Source organism: Crinia signifera, chromosome 6 (assembly GCF_055691185.1).
Source record: "Crinia signifera chromosome 6, ASM5569118v1, whole genome shotgun sequence".
Classification (NCBI taxonomy): Eukaryota; Metazoa; Chordata; class Amphibia; order Anura; family Myobatrachidae; genus Crinia; species Crinia signifera.
The window spans coordinates 22,121,379-22,147,653 of NC_139222.1; the positions used below are offsets into that span (position 1 = coordinate 22,121,379).

General features: G+C 48.7%; 4 protein-coding genes across 8 annotated transcripts in view; 2 read left to right on the plus strand and 2 right to left on the minus strand.

The window, feature by feature from the left end:
* The window catches only part of LOC146007459 (uncharacterized), a 606,258-nt gene that overhangs the window by 484,194 nt on the left and 95,789 nt on the right, over positions 1-26,275 (minus strand). The window lies entirely within an intron of this gene.
* LOC146009548 (uncharacterized) overlaps positions 1-26,275 on the plus strand; it is a 613,273-nt gene that overhangs the window by 152,347 nt on the left and 434,651 nt on the right.
* LOC146007461 (uncharacterized) overlaps positions 1-26,275 on the minus strand; it is a 450,549-nt gene that overhangs the window by 5,252 nt on the left and 419,022 nt on the right. The window contains exons 1-5 of one of the 5 annotated variants that reach the window (XM_083145830.1): positions 18,902-19,242; positions 16,880-16,961; positions 7,321-7,418; positions 6,262-6,607; positions 868-1,170 (exon numbers count right to left, since the gene is read on the minus strand). In XM_083145830.1, the coding sequence (XP_083001956.1) occupies positions 868-1,170; positions 6,262-6,607; positions 7,321-7,418; positions 16,880-16,913 (781 nt within the window). In that variant the 5' untranslated portion in view covers positions 16,914-16,961; positions 18,902-19,242. Of the gene's footprint in view, positions 1-867; positions 1,171-6,261; positions 6,608-7,320; positions 7,419-16,879; positions 16,989-18,901; positions 19,243-26,275 lie in introns of those variants that run through there. The other 4 variants (XM_083145832.1, XM_083145831.1, XM_083145828.1 and 1 more) reach the window with 4 other exon arrangements.
* LOC146007460 (uncharacterized) overlaps positions 19,180-26,275 on the plus strand; it is a 38,736-nt gene continuing 31,640 nt past the window's right edge. The window contains exons 1-3 of the mRNA XM_083145826.1: positions 19,180-19,276; positions 23,904-23,977; positions 24,085-24,711. Coding sequence (XP_083001952.1) covers positions 23,947-23,977; positions 24,085-24,711 — 658 coding nt within the window. The 5' untranslated portion in view covers positions 19,180-19,276; positions 23,904-23,946. The remainder of the gene's footprint in view (positions 19,277-23,903; positions 23,978-24,084; positions 24,712-26,275) is intronic.

A 26,275-nucleotide genomic window follows, 5' to 3' on the forward strand; every position in this document is an offset into this window, starting at 1 on the left:
AAACTCAGAGCATTGATATGGCCTCACCTGTGTGACTTCTCTGATGTGTAACAAGATGTGATTTCTGTTTAAAACATTTCCCACACTCAGAGCATAGAAATGGTTTCTCTCCTGTGTGATTTTTCTTATGTCTAGCAAGTTCTGATTTGTAACTATAATATTTCTCGCACTCCGAGCATGGAAATAGTTTCTCACCTGTATGAATTCTCTGATGTCTGACAAGAAATGATTTCCGTGTAAAACATTTCCCACACTCAGAACAAGGAAACGGTTTCTCACCAGTATGGCTTTGCTGATGTCTAACAAGGTCTGGTTTGCATGTAAAACATTTCTCACACTCAGAGCATGGAAATGGTTTCTCACCTGTGTGACTTCTTTGATGACTAACAAGTTCTGATTTGCATCTAAAATGTTTCGAGCACTCAGAGCATGGAAATGGCATGTCAGCTGTGTGACTTCTCTGATGTCTAACAAGTACAGATTTGCATGTAAAACATTTCTCGCACTCAGAGCATGAAAATGGTTTCTCACTTGTGTGAATTCTCTGATGTGTAACAAGTTCTAATTTGCGTTTAAAACATTTCCCACACTCTGAACATGGAAATGGTCTCTCACCTGTATGACTTCTCTGATGTGCAACAAGATTTGATTTATGTGTAAACCATTTCCCACACTCAGAGCATGGAAATGGCCTCTCTCCTGTGTGACATCTCTGATGTGTAACAAGATTTGACTTGCGTGTAAAACATTTCCCACACACAGAGCATGGAAATGGTTTCTCACCTGTATGAATTCTCTGATGTCTAACAAGAAATGACTTCTGTGTAAAACATTTCCCACACTCAGAGCATTTAAATGACCTCTCACCTCTGTGACTTCTCTGATGTGTAACAATATGTGGTTTATATGTTACACATTTTCCACCCTCAGAACAGGGACATTTTGTATCACGTGTATGATCTGCACAATGTGTAACAAAAGCTGAGGTATTAGAACAGATATCACGATTAGAGGGATCAGATGATATAACAGCACTGGGAGGTACTGGATGTATATTTGGGGTACTGGGGATGTCTCCTGGAGACTCTTGTGTGATGTCATCTTCTAGTTTAGTATCAGCAGACAAGATGCGATCTTCCTCCAGGACATCCCTGCTTGTGTCTCCCCCTGCTGGAGATAATATAACTATTATTATTATTATTATGCCCAGGTCTTTATACAGTGTACACACATAACTCCACCCTACAGAGACTATATAGTAATTCCCATCAGTCCCTGCCCCAGTGGTGCTAACACTCTGTATTCCCAGACAGCATTGCTCACCACTACATCACCGTGTCACTATGATGTCATCATTATGTCAGCCGGTGACATTGCTGAACCACAATATCCATCCAGACTGCCCTCATACGTAAATACAGGAAACTTGTAGGCACAACTGCGTCCCCACTACACAAAGTGCTCCAGGTGGTTATATATACATATAGATCTTACAGAAGACAAACAAAATGGTCAGGAATTGCGCTAGATACGGTCTTTCGACCAGCTGCACCTCTGGAGCGACTCTCCTGTTAGTGAGAGACAAAAGATAGAATACACGGATGGGGGGTGTCCAGAGTGCGCTCAAGTGATACCACTTAGCCACAAAATAAGAGTCCCAATTAGATGTGATCCTGGAGTCACTTTTATTCAAACGGAGTATTCATAAACTTCAGAAATGAAACCGAAGACCTCGAATATAAAAAGCAATTCTTTATTGGAAGCCCAACGCGTTTCGTCTACACGACTTCATCAGGGGCATGGCATGGCCTAATACGGGCCAGAAATCCAGAGAATAATGGCAGTAATGGACAATTTTCCTTTTACACGTACAGTCAGTTAAAATCAGAATGGGTAGGAACGAAGAATAAAGCCAAGGATAAATATCCAAGATTAGGTATCCACAGACACTTCCTTCAAAGGTCAACAAAAGGTGTATGTAGCCCAGAGCGTGAGATCCAGAAGTGTGGATATAACCTACAAACTTGGAGGTAGGGACTTCCTTTCTCACAATCAATTAAAAAATAGTAGTCAAAAATCCGCAGTAGGGGAGTGTGGATGCTTACTCCACTGCAGCCTGGATAGCTATCCAGACCTTTGAATGAAGTGTCTGTGGATACCTAATCTTGGATATTTATCCTTGGCTTTATTCTTCGTTCCTACCCATTCTGATTTTAACTGACTGTACGTGTAAAAGGAAAATTGTCCATTACTGCCATTATTCTCTGGATTTCTGGCCCGTATTAGGCCATGCCATGCCCCTGATGAAGTCGTGTAGACGAAACGCGTTGGGCTTCCAATAAAGAATTGCTTTTTATATTCGAGGTCTTCGGTTTCATTTCTGAAGTTTATGAATACTCCGTTTGAATAAAAGTGACTCCAGGATCACATCTAATTGGGACTCTTATTTTGTGGCTAAGTGGTATCACTTGAGCGCACTCTGGACACCCCCCATCCGTGTACACATATAGATCTATATATCTAGAATGGTGCACAATGAGAACTATATAATGCTCCGCCACACTCCCTGAGCCACAGGACAAGTAACCCCGGCTGCCTCAGCCCCATCTCCCAAGTGCGCAACAGGAAGCCTCCAACTCTGTCTCATGGTGTCCACAAGAGAGTTCCAGGTTATTCACAGCTTAGATTAGAAGGCGTCCCAAGTCACGGCCGGTGCGGCTGTCCCTACATTCAGTCTGAAAGCGCTCGCCACTGTGGGGACTTTTACAAAGATTGGGTGTAGTATGTATTAATGTGTTATTACTCTGGTGTCTGTGTGTGCCAGCAGGCCCGTTAATGCCCCGCATGCTGGGCCTTGTGGTTCCCCAAGTACCTGCATGCGGTGAAGGCTTGCTGGACTTGTAGTTCCACAACATACCACAATAGTTTTCAATATAATTTAACACTTAAATCATCAGCCCGGTGCCCACCGCGCCCTGCAGCACGAGGGACAGCCCCATGCTTCAACCCAGGCTGGGGTAATTCCTTTATTGGGGGTCCCCTCTTACCCAGGGTCCCAGCCCGGGCTGATCAGTCACAGGTATAATGCGTGCGTTGGCCGGGGGAACTTGTATAAAGCATTTCCCTGATGGCTATATAGGTGCTGGTTGCCAAAATACAGTGGGGACCCCTATTCATTTAGTCCTTCATATTTTGGGAACCAGGACCGGCCCTTGAGCCTGGTGCAGGTTTTAGAAATAAGGGGGAACCCTATTCTTTTAGGGCCCGGAATTTCTAAAACCAAGACCGGTTCTTTGAGTCTGGGGCTGGTTCGAACCATGAGGGGGGGGGGGGACCTCAATTTTTTATTTATTTATTTCATCTTTTCATCATTTTTTTTTTCGTTACACTTGACAGCATTGCATGGATCACACTGGCACTCCATACATATTTGGAGGCTGTGACCGGACGCCTTCCCTTACGCTCTGGCTACGCCCTTCGGGTCCACAGATAGCGGTTCCGGTTATCGCTGCCACCACCAGACTCCTCCTACGTGGCGTCTGGAACCACGGTTACCTCAGGCACAAATGCTGGCACAGGAGTACTACCTGCTTGAGTGTGTGTGCGTCAACAGACTGCTGACACACCCCCTAGCGTTGATTGGTTCCCCACCCTGCATGTATATCCCCAACTGTGACATACCTAATCCCAAACCTCCCCCACCCTGCATGTCTATCCCCAACTGTGACATACCTAATCCCAAACCACCCAACCCTCCCCCACCCTGCATGTCTACCGCCAACTGTGACATACCTAATCCCAAACCTCCCCCACCCTGCATGTCTATCCCCAACTGTGACATACCTAATCCCACACCACCCAACCCTCCCCCACCCTGCATGTCTATCCCCAACTGTGATATACCTAATCCCAAACCACACAACCCTACCCCACCCTGCATGTCTCTCCCCAACTGTGGCATACCTAATCCCACACCACCCAACACTCCGCCACCCTGCATGTCTATCCCCAACTGTGACATACCTAATCCCAAACCTCCCAACCCTCCCCCACCCTGCATGTCTACCCCCAACTGTGACAAACCTAATCCTAAACCACCCAACCCTCCCCCACCCTGCATGTCCATCCCCAACTGTGACATACCTAATCCCAAACCACCCAACCCTCCCCCACCCTGCATGTCTATCCCCAACTGTGACATACCTAATCCCAAACTACCTGACCCTCTACCACCCTAATCACAAACTTTAAGAAAAGCAAATAAAGAACATAAAGTGAGAGGGAAAAGTATAATAGGGGCTGATGGCTCCTGATGTAGGAGATACACCAGAGAGTGTGGGGAGGAGACTGGTCAGATCTCTGGGCTGGTAACACACAGTGACATGATGTGAGGGGAGAGCAGGAGTATAATAGGGGCTGATAGCACCTGATGTAGGAGATCCACCAGAGAGTGTGGGGAGGAGACTGGTCAGATCTCTGGGCTGGTAACACACAGTGACATGATGTGAGGGGAGAGCAGGAGTATAATAGGGGCTGATAGATGCTGATGTATGAGATACACCAGAGAGTGTGGGGAGGAGACTGGTCAGAACTCTGGGCTGGTAACACACAGTGACATGATGTGAGGGGGAGAGCAGGAGTATAATAGGGGCTGATGGCTCCTGAGGTATGAGATACACCAGAGAGTGTGGGGAGGAGACTGGTCAGATCTCTGGGCTGGTAACACACAGTGACATGATGTGAGGGGAGAGCAGGAGTATAATAGGGGCTGGTGGCTCCTGATGTATGAGATACACCAGAGAGTGTGGGAAGGAGACTGGTCAGATCTCTGGGCTGGTAACACACAGTGACATGATGTGAGGGGAGAGCAGGAGTATAATAGGGGCTGATAGCACCTGATGTAGGAGATCCACCAGAGAGTGTGGGGAGGAGACTGGTCAGATCTCTGGGCTGGTAACACACAGTGACATGATGTGAGGGGAGAGCAGGAGTATAATAGGGGCTGGTGGCTCCTGATGTATGAGATACACCAGAGAGTGTGGGAAGGAGACTAGTCAGATCTCTGGGCTGGTAACACACAGTGACATGATGTGAGGGGAGAGCAGGAGTATAATAGGTTCTGATGGCTCCTGATGTATGATATACACCAGAGAGTGTGGGGAGGAGACTGGTCAGATCTCTGGGCTGGTAACACAGTGACATGATGTGAGGGGAGAGAGTAGGAGTATAATAGGGGATGATGGCTCCTGATGTATGAGATACACCAGATAGTGTGGGGAGGAGATGGGTCAGATCTCTGGGTTGGTAACACACAGTGACATGATGTGAGGGGAGAGCAGGAGTATAATAGGGGCTGATGGCACCTGATGTATGAGATTCACCAGAGAGTGCGGGGAGGAGACTGGTCAGATCTCTGGACTGGTAACCCACACAGTGACATGATGTGAGGGGAGAGAGTAGGAGTATAATAGGTGCTGATGGATCCTGATGTATGAGATACAACAGAGAGTGTGGGGAGGAGACTGGTCAGATCTCTGGACTGGTAACACACAGTGACATGATGTGAGGGTAGAGCAGGAGTATAATAGGGGCTGATGGCTCCTGATGTATGAGATACACCAGAGAGTGTGGGGAGGAGACTGGTCAGATCTCTGGGCTGGTAACACACAGTGACATGATGTGAGGGGGAGAGCAGGAGTATAATAGGGGCTGATGGCTCCTGATGTATGAGATACACCAGAGAGTGTGGGGAGGAGACTGGTCAGATCTCTGGGCTGGTAACACACAGTGACATGATGTGAGGGGAGAGCAGGAGTATAATAGGGGCTGATGGCTCCTGATGTATGAGATACACCAGAGAGTGTGGGGAGGAGACTGGTCAGATCTCTGGACTGGTAACCCACACAGTGACATGATGTGAAGGGGATAGCAGGAGTATAATAGGGGCTGATAGCTCCGGGATCCCCCACTGGGCAGACATTAGTCTATACCAGGCTTTCCCAACCACGGTCCTCAAGGCACACCAACAGTGCAGTTTTTAGTGATATCCAGGCTTCAGCACGGATGGTTTAATCAGAATCACTCAGGTACTAATTAAGTAACCTGTGCTCAAGCCTGGTATCTACAAAACCTGCACTGTTGGTGTGCCTTGAGGACCGTGGTTGGGAAAGCCTGGTCTATACTGACAGAGAAGGATGTAGGACTAGCGATTGGTTTATTGACTGAAGAATATGGGACTCTTAATAAGTTTTTATTACTCACCTATGCTGATCTCTGTAGAGATTTTCTCCTTCTTACACTGCTGATCACCTGGTACATACATTTCTTCTTCTCCCTCTGTATCTTCTACCTTAATGTCAGTTACATCCGTCTCTTCTCCCTTTGTATCTTCTGCCTTAATATCAGTCACATCCGTCTCTTCTCCCTCTGTATCTTCTACCTTAATATCAGTCACATCCGTCTCTTCTTCTCCCTCTGTATCTTCTACCTTAATATCAGTCACATCCATCTCTTCTCCCTCTGTATCTCCTACCTTATTATCAGTCACATCCCGCTCTTCTTCTCCCTCTGTATCTTCTACCCTAATGCTAATCATATTGTCTTCATCCTATATAAAGCAGCAATAAAATACATTTTGGAATTCAGTAATAGATTATATAATACAAATATTTGGATGTAATCTGTTTTTCTAACAATCATATAGGCCCTTATTCTGGTTGGTGCGGATATGTCCGCATGCGTTCGTTCCACCGATGTTTTGTGTCTGCGCATGTGCGAAAGGGACATATGTCCAAATTCCGCATGAATTGTTTACACTACGAACAGGGGGAGGAGAGGGCCGTGAAGGGCTGTTTGGCCTCATTAACATATGCATACGCCCCGCGTTTCATGGGCGTTCCCATGAAAATGCTGGGCGTACGTATGGTAATGCGACCGTGACGCACGTGTAGGGGGCGGACATATGACATTGCCAGATGTCAGCTGCCCGCCCAGATCCCTGCTTTTGCACGGAGAAATGCCTGTGTGGTCTGAGGTTGCGGGAGCTGCCTGACCACTCGGTCCTATATTCAATGGTATGCGACCATCGAATGATGGGGGGGGAGGTTCCCAGAGATGGAGGCGGTGTATACATGAGAAATTCACTCGTGCTCCGTGCGGTCAGCGGCTTACCGCATTCGGACGGAGTGAGCGATCCGTACGGAAGGCGGGGTTTAGGACGCACTGTCCTGGCCGCATATTCGGCTCCGGCCGCACAGACCAGAATAAGGCCCATAGTGACAGTCACTTTGGTATATTGGGGAGACCCTAAATCCCACCTACCTGATCCTCCTGCGGGGTCCTGTCAGTGTCCTCTGTACAGTGCTGGGAATACAGAGGACGGGGACATCTCTCTGGGGTATCTCTGTTACTGGGACCATCTGTAGGAGACACGCAGTGACTGAGGACATGGTATATATGTGATTATCCTGGGAATACAGAGGACGGGGACATCTCTCTGGGGTATCTCTGTTACTGGGCCCATCTGTAGGAGACACGCAGTGACTGAGGACATGGTATATATATGATTATCCTGGGAATACAGAGGACGGGGACATCTCTCTGGGGTATCTCTGTTACTGGCCCATCTGTAGGAGACACGCAGTGACTGAGGACATGGTATATATGTGATTATCCTGGGAATACAGAGGACGGGGACATCTCTCTGGGGTATTCCTGTTACTGGGCCTATCTGTAGGAGACACGCAGTGACTGAGGACATGGTATATATGTGATTATCCTGGGAATACAGAGGGCGGGGACATCTCTCTGGGGTATCCCTGTTACTGGCCACATCTGTAGGAGACACGCAGTGACTGAGGACATTGTATATATGTGATTATCCTGGGAATACAGAGGACGGGGACATCTCTCTGGGGTATCTCTGTTACTGGGCCCATCTGTAGTAGACACACAGTGACTGAGGACATGGTATATATGGGATTATCCTGGGAATACAGAGGACGGGGACATCTCTCTGGGGTATCTCTGTTACTGGGCCCATCTGTAGGAGACATGCAGTGACTGAGGACATTGTATTTATGTGATTATCCTGGGAATACAGAGGACGGGGACATCTCTCTGGGGTATCTCTGTTACTGGGCCCATCTGTAGGTGACACGCAGTGACTGAGGACATGGTATATATGTGATTATCCTGGGAATACAGAGGACGGGACATCTCTCTGGGGTATCTCTGTTACTGGGCCTATCTGTAGGAGACACGCACTGACTGAGGACATTGTATTTATGTGATTATCCTGGGAATACGGAGGATGGGGACATCTCTCTGGGGGTATCTCTGTTACTGGGCCCATCTGTAGGAGACACGCAGTGACTGAGGACATGGTATATATGTGATTATCCTGGGAATACAGAGGACGGGGACATCTCTCTGGGGTATCTCTGTTACTGGGCCCATCTGTAGGAGACACACAGTGACTGAGGACATGGTATATATGTGATTATCCTGGGAATACAGAGGACGGGGACATCTCTCTGGGGTATCTCTGTTACTGGGCCCATCTGTAGGAGACACGCAGTGACTGAGGACATTGTATATATGTGATTATCCTGGGAATACAGAGGACGGGGACATCTCTCTGCGGTATCTCTGTTACTGGGCCCATCTGTAGGAGACACACAGTGACTGAGGACATGGTATATATGTGATTATCCTGGGAATACAGAGGACAGGGACATCTCTCTGTGGTATCTCTGTTACTGGGCCCATCTGTAGGAGACACGCAGTGACTGAGGACATGGTATATATGTGATTATCCTGTAAATACAGAGGACAGGGACATCTCTCTGGGGTATCTCTGTTACTGGCCCCATCTGTAGGAGACACACAGTGACTGAGGACATGGTATATATGTGATTATCCTGGGAATACAGAGGACAGGGACATCTCTCTGTGGTATCTCTGTTACTGGGCCCATCTGTAGGAGACACGCAGTGACTGAGGACATGGTATATATGTGATTATCCTGTAAATACAGAGGACAGGGACATCTCTCTGGGGTATCTCTGTTACTGGGCCCATCTGTAGGAGACACACAGTGACTGAGGACATGGTATATATGTGATTATCCTGGGAATACAGAGGACGGGGACATCTCTCTGGGGTATCTCTGTTACTGGGCCCATCTGTAGGAGACACACAGGGGGACATTTACCAAAATGGATTCGTAGAAAAAAGGTGTATTCGTAGGGAGAAATACACCTTTTTTTTACGAATTTGTATTTTCGGGATTTACAATCCCAAAAATACAACAATTCGTAGTCCTAAAGATGGAACATTCGTATTTGTAGTTACAAATACGAATGTCTACACCATCGATAGAATACGACAGAAATCACCATTCAAAGAATGGTGGTTTCTGATTTACTAAGCAGCCGTACTGACAATACGGCTGCTTAGTGGTGTGAAACACCCACGCAAATACGACAGGAAAATAGAACACCATTTTCATGTCGTATTTGCGTTTTAGCCTGCACGGATCAGTCAGATCCGTGCAGGCTACAGTGTAAAAAAATAGAAAAATTAAATAAATAAAAAAAAAACCGGCGTGGGGTCCCCCCCACAGCCGAAACCAGCACCAGGCTGACAGAGCCTGGAGCCGGTAATTAAAAATCAGGGAACCCGACAAATAGGGGTTCCCCGATTTTTAACAACCAGCCCAAGGCTCCTGCTCTGGGGCTGGTTCCCAAAATACGGGGGACAAAATGACTAGGGGTCCCCCGTATTTTAAGAACCAGCCCCAGGCAAAACCAGCCAGCAGGCTAATGCCACAGCCGGGGGGAGACTTTTTATGCAAGTCCCCCCGGCCAAAGCATTAACACTACCGACCAGTCAGCCTGGCCAGGGGCCCTGGGGGAGTGGGGACCCCCCCAATAAAGGGGTCCCCCCCCTCCAGGACTTACCTGACCAGGCTGAAGCCTGGTGCTGTCCTCGATGCCCCTGGGCGGTGGGCATCGAGCTGATGGTATGGTGTAAAAAATAGAATAAAAACCATTGTCTTTTACTGGTGAACTATGAGTCCCAGCAAGCCTCCCCCGCAAGCTGGGACTTGGAGAACCACAAGTCCCAGCCTGCGGGGCATTAAAGGGCCCGCTGGGTCTTGTAGTGCCACAGTAAAAGAAAGAGTTAAATAAACACACTGACACACGTGAAAAATAAAAGTTTAATACATACATAACACATACATACTGATACTTACCTTTCTTGATCCCGTAGGTAGCCCTGGTCCTGATGTCCTGTGTCGTCCATGTCGGCTGTCTGCGTCGTCCTCCAGGTCCATGTCGACGGTCCGTGTCGTCCTCCAGGTCCATGGCGGGGTCCGGGTCCGAAGAAATCCATGTTGGAGCTGTGGAAGGAAATCCTACTCACCTGTTCCTGCGCTGAAGAAGTCTTCTCTTGATCCGACGTAGTCCAGGTAATCTTCAAAGCTGTCGCCGGTCCCCGCTGTCTGCGCTGTCTCTGCATCGCGCTGAGGAGAGATGCTGATGTTTCATATTCGGCGCCTCTCCTCAGACTGAATTCTATTGGCCGCCTAGCGGGCCAATCAGGAGCCGAGAAAGTCGGCTCCTGATTGGCCCGCTAAGCGGCCAATAGAATTCAGTCTGAGGAGAGGCGCCGAATATGAAACTTCAGCATCTCTCCTCAGCGCGATGCAGAGACAGCGCAGACAGCGGGGACCGGCGACAGCTTTGAAGATTACCTGGACTACGTCGGATCAAGAGAAGACTTCTTCAGCGCAGGAACAGGTGAGTAGGATTTCCTTCCACAGCTCCAACATGGATTTCTTCGGACCCGGACCCCGCCATGGACCTGGAGGATGACACGGACCGTCGACATGGACCTGGAGGACGACGCAGACAGCCGACATGGACGACACAGGACATCAGGACCAGGGCTACCTACGGGATCAAGAAAGGTAAGTATCAGTATGTATGTGTTATGTATGTATTAAACTTTTATTTTTCACGTGTGTCAGTGTGTTTATTTAACTCTTTCTTTTACTGTGGCACTACAAGACCCAGCGGGCCCTTTAATGCCCCGCAGGCTGGGACTTGTGGTTCTCCAAGTCCCAGCTTGCGGGGGAGGCTTGCTGGGACTCATAGTTCACCAGTAAAAGACAATGGTTTTTATTCTATTTTTTACACCATACCATCAGCTCGATGCCCACCGCCCAGGGGCATCGAGGACAGCACCAGGCTTCAGCCTGGTCAGGTAAGTCCTGGAGGGGGGGGACCCCTTTATTGGGGGGGTCCCCACTCCCCCAGGGCCCCTGGCCAGGCTGACTGGTCGGTAGTGTTAATGCTTTGGCCGGGGGGACTTGCATAAAAAGTCTCCCCCCGGCTGTGGCATTAGCCTGCTGGCTGGTTTTGCCTGGGGCTGGTTCTTAAAATACGGGGGACCCCTAGTCATTTTGTCCCCCGTATTTTGGGAACCAGCCCCAGAGCAGGAGCCTGGGGCTGGTTGTTAAAAATCGGGGAACCCCTATTTGTCGGGTTCCCTGATTTTTAATTACCGGCTCCAGGCTCTGTCAGCCTGGTGCTGGTTTCGGCTGTGGGGGGGACCCCACGCCGGTTTTTTTTTTTATTTATTTATTTTTCTATTTTTTTTTACACATTGCAGCCCGCACGGATCTGACTGATCCGTGCAGACTGCTAGAAATAATTCGTATTAGCGGCCGTATATACGGCTGCTAATACGAATTCCTACGACATCGGTGGGTTACAAAGCAGTCGTATATGACTGCTTTGTAAATCCCCCTCCGGAACACGACTTTGCATACGACTTAAACAGTCGTATGCAGTCGTAGGGAAAATACCAATACGAAAAACTAGGTTTTTCATATTGGTAAATTTCCCCCACAGTGACTGAGGACATGGTATATATGTGATTATCCTGGGAATACAGAGGACGGGGACATCTCTCTGGGGTATCTCTGTTACTGGGCCCATCTGTAGGAGACACACAGTGACTGAGGACATGGTATATATGTGATTATCCTGGGAATACAGAGGACGGGGACATCTCTCTGGGGTATCTCTGTTACTGGCCCATCTGTAGAAGACACGCAGTGACTGAGGACATGGTATATATGTGATTATCCTGGGAATACAGAGGACGGGGACATCTCTCTGGGGTATCTCTGTTACTGGGCCCATCTGCAGGAGACACACAGTGACTGAGTACATGGTATATATGTGATTATCCTGGGAATACAGAGGACGGGGACATCTCTCTGGGGTATCCCTGTTACTGGGCCCATCTGTAGGAGACACGCAGTGACTGAGGACATTGTATATACGTGATTATCCTGGGAATCCAGAGGACGGGGACATCTCTCTGGGGTATCTCTGTTACTGGGCCCATCTGTAGGAGACACACAGTGACTGAGGACATGGTATATATGTGATGATCCTGGGAATACAGAGGACGGGGACATCTCTCTGGGGTATCTCTGTTACTGGGCCCATCTGTAGGAGACACGCAGTGACTGAGGACATTGTATATATGTGATTATCCTGGGAATACAGAGGACGGGGAAATCTCTCTGGGGTATCTCTGTTACTGGGCCCATCTGTAGGAGACACACAGTGACTGAGGACATTGTATATATGTGATTATCCTGGGAATACAGAGGACGGGGACACCTCTCTGGGGTATCTCTGTTACTGGGCCCATCTGTAGGAGACACGCAGTGACTGAGGACATGGTATATATGTGATTATACTGGGAATACAGAGGACGGGGACATCTCTCTGGGGAATCTGTTACTGGGCCCATCTGTAGGAGACACGCAGTGACTGAGGACATGGTATATATGTGATTATCCTGGGAATACAGAGGACGGGGACATCTCTCTGGGGTATATATGTTACTGGGCCCATCTATAGGAGACACACAGTGACTGAGGACATGGTATATATATGATTATCCTGGGAATACAGAGGACGGGGACATCTCTCTGCGGTATCTCTGTTACTGGGCCCATCTGTAGTAGACACACAGTGACTGAGGACATGGTATATATGTGTGATTATCCTGGGAATACAGAGGACGGGGACATCTCTCTGGGGTATCTCTGTTACTGGCCCCATCTGTAGGAGACACACAGTGACTGAGGACATGGTATATATGTGATTATCCTGGGAATACAGAGGACGGGGACATCTCTCTGGGGGATCTCTGTTACTGGCCCCATCTGTGGGAGACACGCAGTGACTGAGGACATTGTATATATGTGATTATCCTGGGAATACAGAGGACGGGGACATCTCTCTGGGGTATCTCTGTTACTGGGCCCATCTGTAGGAGACACACAGTGACTGAGGACATGGTATATATGTGATTATCCTGGGAATACAGAGGACATCTCTCTGGGGGATCTCTGTTACTGGCCCCATCTGTGGGAGACACGCAGTGACTGAGGACATTGTATATATGTGATTATCCTGGGAATACAGAGGACGGGGACATCTCTCTGGGGGATCTCTGTTACTGGCCCATCTGTAGGAGACACGCAGTGACTGAGGACATTGTATATATGTGATTATCCTGGGAATACAGAGGACGGGACATCTCTCTGGGGTATCACTGTTACTGCGCCCATCTGTAGGAGACACGCAGTAACTGAGGACATTGTATATATGTGATTATCCTGGGAATACTGAGGACGGGGACATCTCTCTGGGGTATCTCTGTTACTGGGCCCATCTGTAGGAGACACACAGTGACTGAGTACATTGTATATATGTGATTATCCTGGGAATACAGAGGACGGGGACATCTCTCTGGGGTATCTCTGTTACTGGCCCCATCTGTAGGAGACACACAGTGACTGAGGACATGGTATATATGTGATTATCCTGGGAATACAGAGGACGGGGACATCTCTCTGGGGTATCTCTGTTACTGGCCCATCTGTAGGAGACACGCAGTGACTGAGGACATTGTATATATGTAATTATCCTGGGAATACAGAGGATGGGGACATCTCTCTGGGGGATCTCTGTTACTGGCCCATCTGTAGGAGACACGCAGTGACTGAGGACATTGTATATATGTGATTATCCTGGGAATACAGAGGACGGGGACATCTCTCTGGGGGATCTCTGTTACTGGCCCATCTGTAGGAGACACGCAGTGACTGAGGACATTGTATATATGTGATTATCCTGGGAATACAGAGGACGGGGACATCTCTCTGGGGTATCTCTGTTACTGGGCCCATCTGTAGGAGACACGCAGTGACTGAGGACATGGTATATATGTGATTATCCTGGGAATACAGAGGACGGGGACATCTCTCTGGGGTATCTCTGTTACTGGCCCATCTGTAGGAGACACGCAGTGACTGAGGACATTGTATATATGTGATTATCCTGGGAATACAGAGGACGGGGACATCTCTCTGGGGGATCTCTGTTACTGGCCCATCTGTAGGAGACACGCAGTGACTGAGGACATTGTATATATGTGATTATCCTGGGAATACAGAGGACGGGGACATCTCTCTGGGGGATCTCTGTTACTGGGCCCATCTGTAGGAGACACACAGTGACTGAGGACATGGTATATATGTGATTATCCTGGGAATACAGAGGACAGGGACATCTCTCTGGGGTATCTCTGTTACTGGCCCATCTGTAGGAGACACGCAGTGACTGAGGACATTGTATATATGTGATTATCCTGGGAATACAGAGGACGGGGACATCTCTCTGGGGGATCTCTGTTACTGGCCCCATCTGTAGGAGACACACAGTGACTGAGGACATGGTATATATATGTGATTATCCTGGGAATACAGAGGACGGGGACATCTCTCTGGGGTATCCCTGTTACTGGGCCCATCTGTTGGAGACATGCAGTGACTGAGGACATGGTATATATGTGATTATCCTGGGAATACAGAGGACGGGGACATCTCTCTGGGGTATCTCTGTTACTGGGCCCATCTGTAGGAGACACGCAGTGACTGAGTACATGGTATATATGTGATTATCCTGGGAATACAGAGGACGGGGACATCTCTCTGGGGTGCCTCTGTTACTGGGCCCATCTGTAGGAGACACGCAGTGACTGAGGACATGGTATATATGTGATTATCCTGGGAATACAGAGGACGGGGACATCTCTCTGGGGGATCTCTATTACTGGCCCCATCTGTAGGAGACACACAGTGACTGAGGACATGGTATATATGTGATTATCCTGGGAATACAGAGGACAGGGACATCTCTCTGGGGTATCTCTGTTACTGGCCCATCTGTAGGAGACACGCAGTGACTGAGGACATTGTATATATGTGATTATCCTGGGAATACAGAGGACGGGGACATCTCTCTGGGGGATCTCTGTTACTGGCCCCATCTGTAGGAGACACACAGTGACTGAGGACATGGTATATATATGTGATTATCCTGGGAATACAGAGGACGGGGACATCTCTCTGGGGTATCCCTGTTACTGGGCCCATCTGTTGGAGACATGCAGTGACTGAGGACATGGTATATATGTGATTATCCTGGGAATACAGAGGACGGGGACATCTCTCTGGGGTATCTCTGTTACTGGGCCCATCTGTAGGAGACACGCAGTGACTGAGTACATGGTATATATGTGATTATCCTGGGAATACAGAGGACGGGGACATCTCTCTGGGGTGCCTCTGTTACTGGGCCCATCTGTAGGAGACACGCAGTGACTGAGGACATTGTATATATGTGATTATCCTGGGAATACAGAGGACGGGGGACATCTCTCTGGGGTATTCCTGTTACTGGGCCCATCTGTAGGAGACACGCAGTGACTGAGGACATGGTATATATGTGATTATCCTGGGAATACAGAGGACAGGGACATCTCTCTGGGGTATCTCTGTTACTGGGCCCATCTGTAGGAGACACACAGTGACTGAGGACATGGTATATATGTGATTATCCTGGGAATACAGAGGACAGGGACATCTCTCTGGGGTATCTCTGTTACTGGGCCCATCTGTAGGAGACACACAGTGACTGAGGACATTGTATATATGTGATTATCCTGGGAATACAGAGGACGAGGACATCTCTCTGGGGTATCTCCGTTACTGGGCCCATCTGTAGGAGACACGCAGTGACTGAGGACATTGTATATATGTGATTATCCTGGGAATACAGAGGACGGGGACATCTCTCTGGTGTATCTCTGTTACTGGGCCCATCTGTAGGAGACACACAGTGACTGAGGACATGGTATATATGTGATTATCCTGGGAATACAGAGGACGGGGACATCTCTCTGGGGTATCTCTGTTACTGGGCCCATCTGTAGGAGACACACAGTGACTGAGGACATGGTATATATGTGATTATCCTGGGAATACAGAGGACGGGGACATCTCTCTGGGGTATGTCTGTTACTGGGCCTACCTGTAGGAGACACGCAGTGACTGAGGACATGGTATATATGTGATTATCCTGGGAATACAGAGGACGGGGACATCTCTCTGGGGTATGTCTGTTACTGGCCCCACCTGTAGGAGACACACAGTGACTGAGGACATGGTATATATGTGATTATCCTGGGAATACAGAGGACGGGGACATCTCTCTGGGGTATGTCTGTTACTGGCCCCACCTGTAGGAGACACACAGTGACTGAGGACATGGTATATATGTGATTATCCTGGGAATACAGAGGACGGGGACATCTCTCTGGGTATCTCTGTTACTGGGCCCATCTGTAGGAGACACGCAGTGACTGAGGGAATTGTATATATGTGATTATATAGGGGGGGCCCATACCTGCTTTCCCCTATATAATAAATATCTCCTCTTACCCAGTGATGTGAGGGGCCGGTGATTCTCCATCATCACGTCCTTGTACAGACCCCTGTGTTCCTCCTCTATATACTCCCCCTCCTGCATGGAGAGACAGACAGTGACACCTGACACCTTACAGGCACCGGACACACACAATGATACATACTATAGAAGAACCTCACAGGTTACCCGGGCCCTTAGTGTTATATTATACTATATGAATAAGAAGAGGTGATAACTACTACCTCGGTGTATACAGTCCAAAGGACAGAACGCTGGAGGTATACGGGGCACTGGCCAAGTTTAAAATATAAAACACAAACTTTTATTAACTATTATATGAATCCCCACTAAACAACCCATAAAATGGCAAATTACTAGTTATAAAACCTAAAGGAAGAAATAACACAGCACTATATGATGTCACCATATGTGGAAGCTCTGCACCTAATTCTACCACTTGGTATTGACTAAGCCCCTCCCCTAAACATGACCTGCACGTATGTATGTCACATGACCTATAGAGCATTAAGGTTGTAAAGGCTACAGCAATATGTTGTTTGAATATAATATAATAGTCCCGTCATTAGGTCACACTGGGTATAAGCTGCACGTTATTGGCCCATGACATAATATATTCACTGTACAATCATGTGGTTTTTTAATAACTTTTAATAAATTTGAAAAAATACCCACTTTTTTCAAGTTGTCATTATGGGGTATTGTGGGCAGAATTTTGATGGGAAGAAAATAAATGTATTCCATTTTGGAATAAGGCTGAGACATAACAAAATGTGGATATAGTGAAGCGCTGTGAATACTTTCCGGGTGCACTGTAGAAGTTTATTAAACGTTGATGATAAAATCATGGCTATGGGACTTCAACCCATCCTTCCACCTATACTAACGGAGCAGCCAGTAGGACTTGCCCAGGGGCCCCGTGTGACAAAGGCTATAAGTACAGCGACAGTGGCTGTAGCTATGTCGGATGGTTCGTCCAGTGGTGAAAACATCCATAGGGCATGTGATACGGTATTATGGCCGCACTTACTCACCGTAATAGAGGGTTCGTCCATCTAGTCTGTTATTCCTACTAAAACCCTCTGCCTCTTATACAATCTAACAGAGGGCCCTCATCTTCCTTTAGACACCCTCGTCACGGACGCCCACTGTTCCCATTACTGTTGTAAAACCTGGGAACGTCTAGGTTTCACAATCTCCAATTATACAGCTCTCCTTCAGCATTTAAGGGATTGGCTTCTCAAAATCTTGGTATCCCGGGAACAAAGCTTCTTGGATGACTGTGACCGAGGCCCTGATTCTGGTTTGCTCACAACTTACCGAGCACCAGAGACGCCGCCGCAGAGTCCCGACGTTAACATATGAGGGGATGTGTAACAAAGACACGCCCCCTCGCATGTCTCCGCAGCAGGAGAATCATTAGATGGTCGCCAGTCCCACGTCTGGGATATCTGCCACCACGGAGCTGCCTCAGATCAGAGCTGCACTGTATACATGCGGCATGGCACCTTTACATAACTCACCATTTACCAGACCACAAACTATGGGTAATACGGACACTGGCCTTGTGATTGGGGAATTACTGAGATCAGGTATTATATGGCATAGTATATATGGCCGCTATTAGCCTGGCGCTCACAGGAGCAGTATGAAGCAGGGACATGTTATACTGAATATATGACATGGGGATGAGGGGGAATTATAAAGCGGGCAGTGTTATTATACATATAGCCGGTGGGCATTATGAGGGGGGTTTGGGCGATGTGATGTGGTACTGACGCCATGGTTGCACATATGAAGCTATACAGTGCTTATTATTAGGCTAAGCAGTGGGCCTGAAGGGGCAGCATGGGAGTCAGGGAGGTATGATGTGGGAATGATGATGTGGGAGATGTGCAGCCATTGTGTTGGAGTCCTTAGGCCATGAGGTAAGGGAATGGTGGGCCACAGCCACATGGTGCTGGCATTACACCTTCATAATTCATGTGTTGCCATGTAATATCTATACAAAGACATACCCGGGCCCCTACCAGTCACGGCCTCCTCTCTCCCACAAGATAATGTGCACTCCGGACTCTTAAGGCCGTTACACCCAACTTCCTGTCTCTGCGTTCCACTCATATTCCGGTGTCTGCGTTCCACCCGACTTCCTGATTCTTTGTCGCACTCACTTTGGTGTCTGCGTTCCACCCATCATCCGGTGTCTGCGTTCCACCCATCTTCCGGTGTCTGCGCTCCACTCATCTTCCGGCAACTGCGTTCCATTCGACTTCCGGTCTCTGCGTTCCACCTGGCTTCCTGAGACTGTGTGTTGTTCTCTTGATACCAGTTTCCGCCGGGCGGCTTGCTGAGCGGGAAGAGGACGCGGTCTCGGAGGCAGCAGGCAGTAATCGGTATTATAATTGTATTACTATTGTTATTGTTATTCTGATGATGATACCCTGCTGCCCAGTCCTCTCCCCATCAACTGTTGATGGTGTCACCTGTGTTTTGCATCGATGGCAGAGAACCATTATCCGCAATCCATCGATGCCTGTCACACAGTGTACATACGGCCAGCAGATTGGACGCAGTACCATTCCCACTGTGCCTGGTGACAAAAACACTGCGGCCTCCTCTGCGAGATCAGACATCCACCACTGATAGCAAATCCACCGATGATGGCCTGACATTGATTGTAAATGGGTATCCCTAGCACCCTGCTCTGGAGCTGTGCACTAATGGTGATTGGAGGTGGTCTCTGTCATTGTTTTATTATTATTTATAGAGTTCTTCCTACATAATGTACAATGTGAAACCCCCTCCGGAAATTATTTGATCCAGCTGTGAATTGACCACTTGCCTGGCTTAGTGACCACACAGGCAGGCTGGGAATAGGACAATATCCAGTAACACAGGGGGATGTGACCGGAGAGGTGACTGCTGGGAATGGGACATCATACAGTAACACCGGGGGATGTGACCGGAGAGGTGACTGCTGGGAATGGGACATTATACAGTAACACCGGGGGATGTGACCAGAGAGGTGACTGCTGGGAATGAGGCATTATACAGGAACACCGGGGGATGTGACCGGAGAGGTGACTGCTGGGAATGGGACATTATACAGGAACACCGGGGGATGTGACCGGAGAGGTGACTGCTGGGAATGGGACATTATACAGTAACACCGGGGGATGTGACCAGAGAGGTGACTGCTGGGAATGAGGCATTATACAGGAACACCGGGGGATGTGACCGGAGAGGTGACTGCTGGGAATGGGACATTATACAGGAACACCGGGGGATGTGACCGGAGAGGTGACTGCTGGGAATGGGACATTATACAGTAACACCGGGGGATGTGACCAGAGAGGTGACTGCTGGGAATGGGACATTATACAGGACCCCGGGGTTGTGACCGGAGAAGTGACTGCTGGGAATGGGAAATTAAACAGTAACATCGGTGGGTTGTGACCGGAGAAGTGACTGCTGAAATGGGACATTATACAGTAACACCGGGGATGTGACCGGAGAAGTGACTGCTGGGAATGGGGCATTATACAGTAACAGTGGGGGATGTGACCGGAGAGGTGACTGCTGGGAATGGGACATTATACAGTAACACCGGGGGATGTGACCGGAGAGGTGACTGCTGGGAATGGGACATTATACAGTAACACCAGGGGATGTGACGGGAGAGGTGACTGCTGGGAATGGGACATTATACTGTAACACCGTGGAATGTGACCGTAGAGGTGACTGCTGGGAATGGGACATTATACAGTAACACTGGGGGGTGTGACCGGAGAGGTGACTGCTGGGAATGGGACATTATACAGTAACACCGGGGAATGTGACGGGAGAGGTGACTGCTGGGAATGGGACATTATACAGTAACACCAGGGATGTGACCGGAGAGGTGACTGCTGGGAATGGGACATTATACAGTAACAGTGGGGGATGTGACCGGAGAGGTGACTGCTGGGAATGGGACATTATACAGTAACACCATGGGATGTGACGGGAGAGGTGACTGCTGGGAATGGGACATTAAACAGGAACACCCAGGGATGTGACGGGAGAGGTGACTGCTGGGAATGGGACATTATACAGTAACACTGGGGGATGTGACCGGAGAGGTGACTGCTGGGAATGGGACATTATACAGGAACACCGAGGGATGTGACGGAGAGGTGACTGCTGGGAATGGGACATTGTACAGTAACACCGGGGGATGTGACCGGAGAGGTGACTGCTGGGAATAGGACATTATACTGTAACACCGGGGGATGTGACCGGAGAGGTGACTGCTGGGAATGGAGCATTATACAGTAACACCGAGGGATGTGACGGAGAGGTGACTGCTGGGAATGGGACATTATACAGGAACACCGAGGGATGTGACGGAGAGGTGACTGCTGGGAATGGGACATTATACAGGAACACCGAGGGATGTGACGGAGAGGTGACTGCTGGGAATGGGGCATTATACAGTAACACCGGGGGATGTGACTGGAGAGGTGACTGCTGGGAATGGGGCATTGTACAGTAACACCGGGGAATGTGACCGGAGCTGTGACTGCTGGGAATAGGACATTATACAGTAACACCGGGGGATGTGACCAGAGAGGTGACTGCTGGGAATGGGGCATTATACAGTAACACCGGGGATGTGACAGGAGAGGTGACTGCTGGGAATGGGACATTATACAGTAACACCGGGGGATGTGACCAGAGAGGTGACTGCTGGGAATGAGGCATTATACAGGAACACCGGGGGATGTGACCGGAGAGGTGACTGCTGGGAATGGGACATTATACAGGAACACCGGGGGATGTGACCGGAGAGGTGACTGCTGGGAATGGGACATTATACAGTAACACCGGGGGATGTGACCAGAGAGGTGACTGCTGGGAATGGGACATTATACAGGACCCCGGGGTTGTGACCGGAGAAGTGACTGCTGGGAATGGGAAATTAAACAGTAACATCGGTGGGTTGTGACCGGAGAAGTGACTGCTGAAATGGGACATTATACAGTAACACCGGGGATGTGACCGGAGAAGTGACTGCTGGGAATGGGGCATTATACAGTAACAGTGGGGGATGTGACCGGAGAGGTGACTGCTGGGAATGGGACATTATACAGTAACACCGGGGGATGTGACCGGAGAGGTGACTGCTGGGAATGGGACATTATACAGTAACACCAGGGGATGTGACGGGAGAGGTGACTGCTGGGAATGGGACATTATACTGTAACACCGTGGAATGTGACCGTAGAGGTGACTGCTGGGAATGGGACATTATACAGTAACACTGGGGGGTGTGACCGGAGAGGTGACTGCTGGGAATGGGACATTATACAGTAACACCGGGGAATGTGACGGGAGAGGTGACTGCTGGGAATGGGACATTATACAGTAACACCGGGGGATGTGACGGAGAGGTGACTGCTGGGAATGGGACATTGTACAGTAACACCGGGGGATGTGACCGGAGAGGTGACTGCTGGGAATAGGACATTATACTGTAACACCGGGGGATGTGACCGGAGAGGTGACTGCTGGGAATGGAGCATTATACAGTAACACCGAGGGATGTGACGGAGAGGTGACTGCTGGGAATGGGACATTATACAGGAACACCGAGGGATGTGACGGAGAGGTGACTGCTGGGAATGGGACATTATACAGGAACACCGAGGGATGTGACGGAGAGGTGACTGCTGGGAATGGGGCATTATACAGTAACACCGGGGGATGTGACTGGAGAGGTGACTGCTGGGAATGGGGCATTGTACAGTAACACCGGGGAATGTGACCGGAGCTGTGACTGCTGGGAATAGGACATTATACAGTAACACCGGGGGATGTGACCAGAGAGGTGACTGCTGGGAATGGGGCATTATACAGTAACACCGGGGATGTGACAGGAGAGGTGACTGCTGGGAATGGGACATTATACAGTAACACCGGGGGATGTGACGGGAGAGGTGACTGCTGGGAATGGGACATTATACAGTAACACCGGGGATGTGACCGGAGAGGTGACTGCTGGGAATGGGACATTATACAGTAACACCAGGGGATGTGACGGTAGAGGTGACTGCTGGGAATGGGACATTATACTGTAACACCGGGGGATGTGACCGGAGAGGTGACTGCAGGGAATGGGACATTAAACAGGAACACCGGGTGATGTGACCGGAGAGGTGACTGCTGGGAATGTGGCATTATACAGTAACACCGGGGGATGTGACGGGAGAGGTGACTGCTGGGAATGGGGCATTATACAGTAACACCGGGGATGTGACAGGAGAGGTGACTGCTGGGAATGGGACATTATACAGTAACACCGGGGGATGTGACGGGAGAGGTGACTGCTGGGAATGGGACATTATACTGTAACACCGGGGGATGTGACCGGAGAGGTGACTGCAGGGAATGGGACATTAAACAGGAACACCGGGTGATGTGACCGGAGAGGTGACTGCTGGGAATGTGGCATTATACAGTAACACCGGGGGATGTGACCGGAGAGGTGACTGCTGGGAATGGGGCATTATACAGTAACACCGGGGATGTGACAGGAGAGGTGACTGCTGGGAATGGGACATTATACAGTAACACCGGGGGATGTGACGGGAGAGGTGACTGCTGGGAATGGGACATTATACAGTAACACCGGGGATGTGACCGGAGAGGTGACTGCTGGGAATGGGACATTATACAGTAACACCAGGGGATGTGACGGGAGAGGTGACTGCTGGGAATGGGACATTATACTGTAACACCGGGGGATGTGACCGGAGAGGTGACTGCAGGGAATGGGACATTAAACAGGAACACCGGGTGATGTGACGGGAGAGGTGACTGCTGGGAATGGGACATTATACAGTAACACCGGGGGATGTGACCAGAGAGGTGACTGCTGGGAATGGGACATTATACAGTAACACCGGGGGATGTATTTTTGTGATGACTTTGTTATTGTGTGTTGGATCTCTGTAAGAATGTCACTATCTCTCCATGCAGGAGGGGGATTATATTATACAATGGTCTGTACAAGGACTTGACAATGAAGAATCACCAGACCCTGACATCTCTGGGTAAGAGAATAATTTTATTGTAGAGGAGAGACCAGTTTTGAGGACTCCTAAATAGTCATCTGACAATAATATATATGTGTAGTGTAATTAGTCACTGTTTCCTACAGAAGGACCCAGTAACAGAGATGCCCCAGAGAGATGTCCCCGTCCTCCTAATTCACAGGAGTGTACAGAGGAAAATCCCAGTATATCACAGGAGGGTCCGGTAGGAGGAAAAGAGACGGATGTGACTGATATTAAGGTAGAAGATACAGAGGGAGAAGAGACGGATGTTACTGTTCTTAAGGAAGAAGATACAGAGGGAGAAGAGACGGATGTGACTGATATTAAGGTAGAAGATACAGAGGGAGAAGAGACGGATGTTACTGTTCTTAAGGAAGAAGCTACAGAGGGAGAAGAGACAGATGTGACTGATATTAAGGTAGAAGATACAGAGGGAGAAGAAGAGACGGATGTGACTGATATTAAGGTAGAAGATACAGAGGGAGAAGAAGAGACGGATGTGACTGATATTAAGTTAGAAGATACAGAAGGAGAAGAAGAGACGGATGTGACTGATATTAAGGTAGAAGATACAGAAGGAGAAGAAGAGACGGATGTGACTGATATTAAGGTAGAAGATACAGAGAGAGAAGAAGAGACGGATGTGACTGATATGCAGCCAGATGATATGAATGGAGTCACAGGGTGTGTGATTGGTGACCAGCAGTGCAAGCAGAGAAAGATCCCTACAGGTGAGTAATCACCACTTATCACAGTATAGAGTTCTGGGTACTTATGTAGTATCTGGGCGCCCGATTTTAAAATCGGGTCGGAAAAATCGCATCGAATCGCATCCGATATCACATGCAATATCGCATGCGATCTGATGCTATTTTCCATAGGATTCAATGTTAACAAGGTCCTTTTCATTTCCCCACTATCCAAGTGGGCATAGAGTTGACTTTATAAAACGTGGCGAGCCACTGAGCCCGAAGCGTGGCGAGTGGCCGCGGATTACGAAAAATGTTTTCCGCGGGCCTCGCTGCGCTCGCCACGCTTTAGAAAATCGACTCTATGCCCACTTGGATAGTGGGGAAATGAACAGGACCTTGTTAACATTGAATCCTATGCAAAAGGTAAGGCATACAATCAGAAAATCGGCAGCCCAGATACTACATAAGTACCGAGTTCTGTTCTTTCCCTACAGTCTTACTCTGCTACATTCTCCTCTGTCCGTGCAGAATAATGAGGAGAATGAGTGAGATGTAATAGGGTGTGATTTATTTATTTATTTCTCTGTCGTCCATCCTGGTGACACAGCTAACCATGGGCTGTAGGAGGGTTTGCAGGAGCAAGGCACCTATGCTGAGTTTTTTGAAAGGCAGGCTCCTCCCTTCTGCATCCCAGCATTCCTCAGTCGTTTTAGGTGCCCACTGGAGTGGGGGCTGTGCTGACTGGCTGCTGTCTGCAGCCACTTTTTGTTACAGTAGGTAGGTGTTTGTGTTATTAATAGTCACTGGTTAGTGCAGGTGTACGGTGTGTAACTTCCAGAGGAAGAGCGCAGCAGAGGCTGACAGAAGCGCGTCCTGTCAGCTCTCTGTGTGCAGGGGGACGCTGTCTGCCCTCTATGCACAGCGAAAAGAAAAAGTGTATAACTGAGCGCAGGGAACCTGGTTATAGTCCAAGCTGCCGTCTATAAGGGATACTCTACCCTTAATAAAACACAAAAGATAAAAACACGAAGTAGACGGCGCTAATGGACTGTAACACACATACAGCTTTATTTAATTAACAAATCAAGTATATATTTTATAGACAAAAAATCCAGAAGAATCCCATACTAATGACACCTTGACTCAGAAAGAATACAGTTGTCCGATTCAGCAACAATAAACCATCAAATCTATTTAGCCTCTAACGCTCCAGTGTTACAGAGCTGTGCTCATTATACATCCATTCTAGCAAAGGGGGGTAGTTGGTAAATTCAGTACAGCAGCAATGGGTGAGTTAGTAGCAGAGTGATGCTCATTCGTTCAGGTGAAAGCAGTTTCAGTGTACATTTTATAGCTGCAGGGTCACAGTTTGGACGCGCACACGCTGTGCTCATTCCAAGCAATATGTTGTTAGGAAGCTGGCAATAATTAGGCGTCCATGCATGCAGGATAGTTATTGAGCTAATCTAGCAGCCAATCGGTATTAGTTTATGCAGATTAAAAACGTTATACTTCTGCTCCGTGGCTGTAGAGTCATATATTTTGTAATCCACTTGTCGGGTGAACCTTGTACACCTAGAGCAGGTTCCCGGCTGCTGGCGCC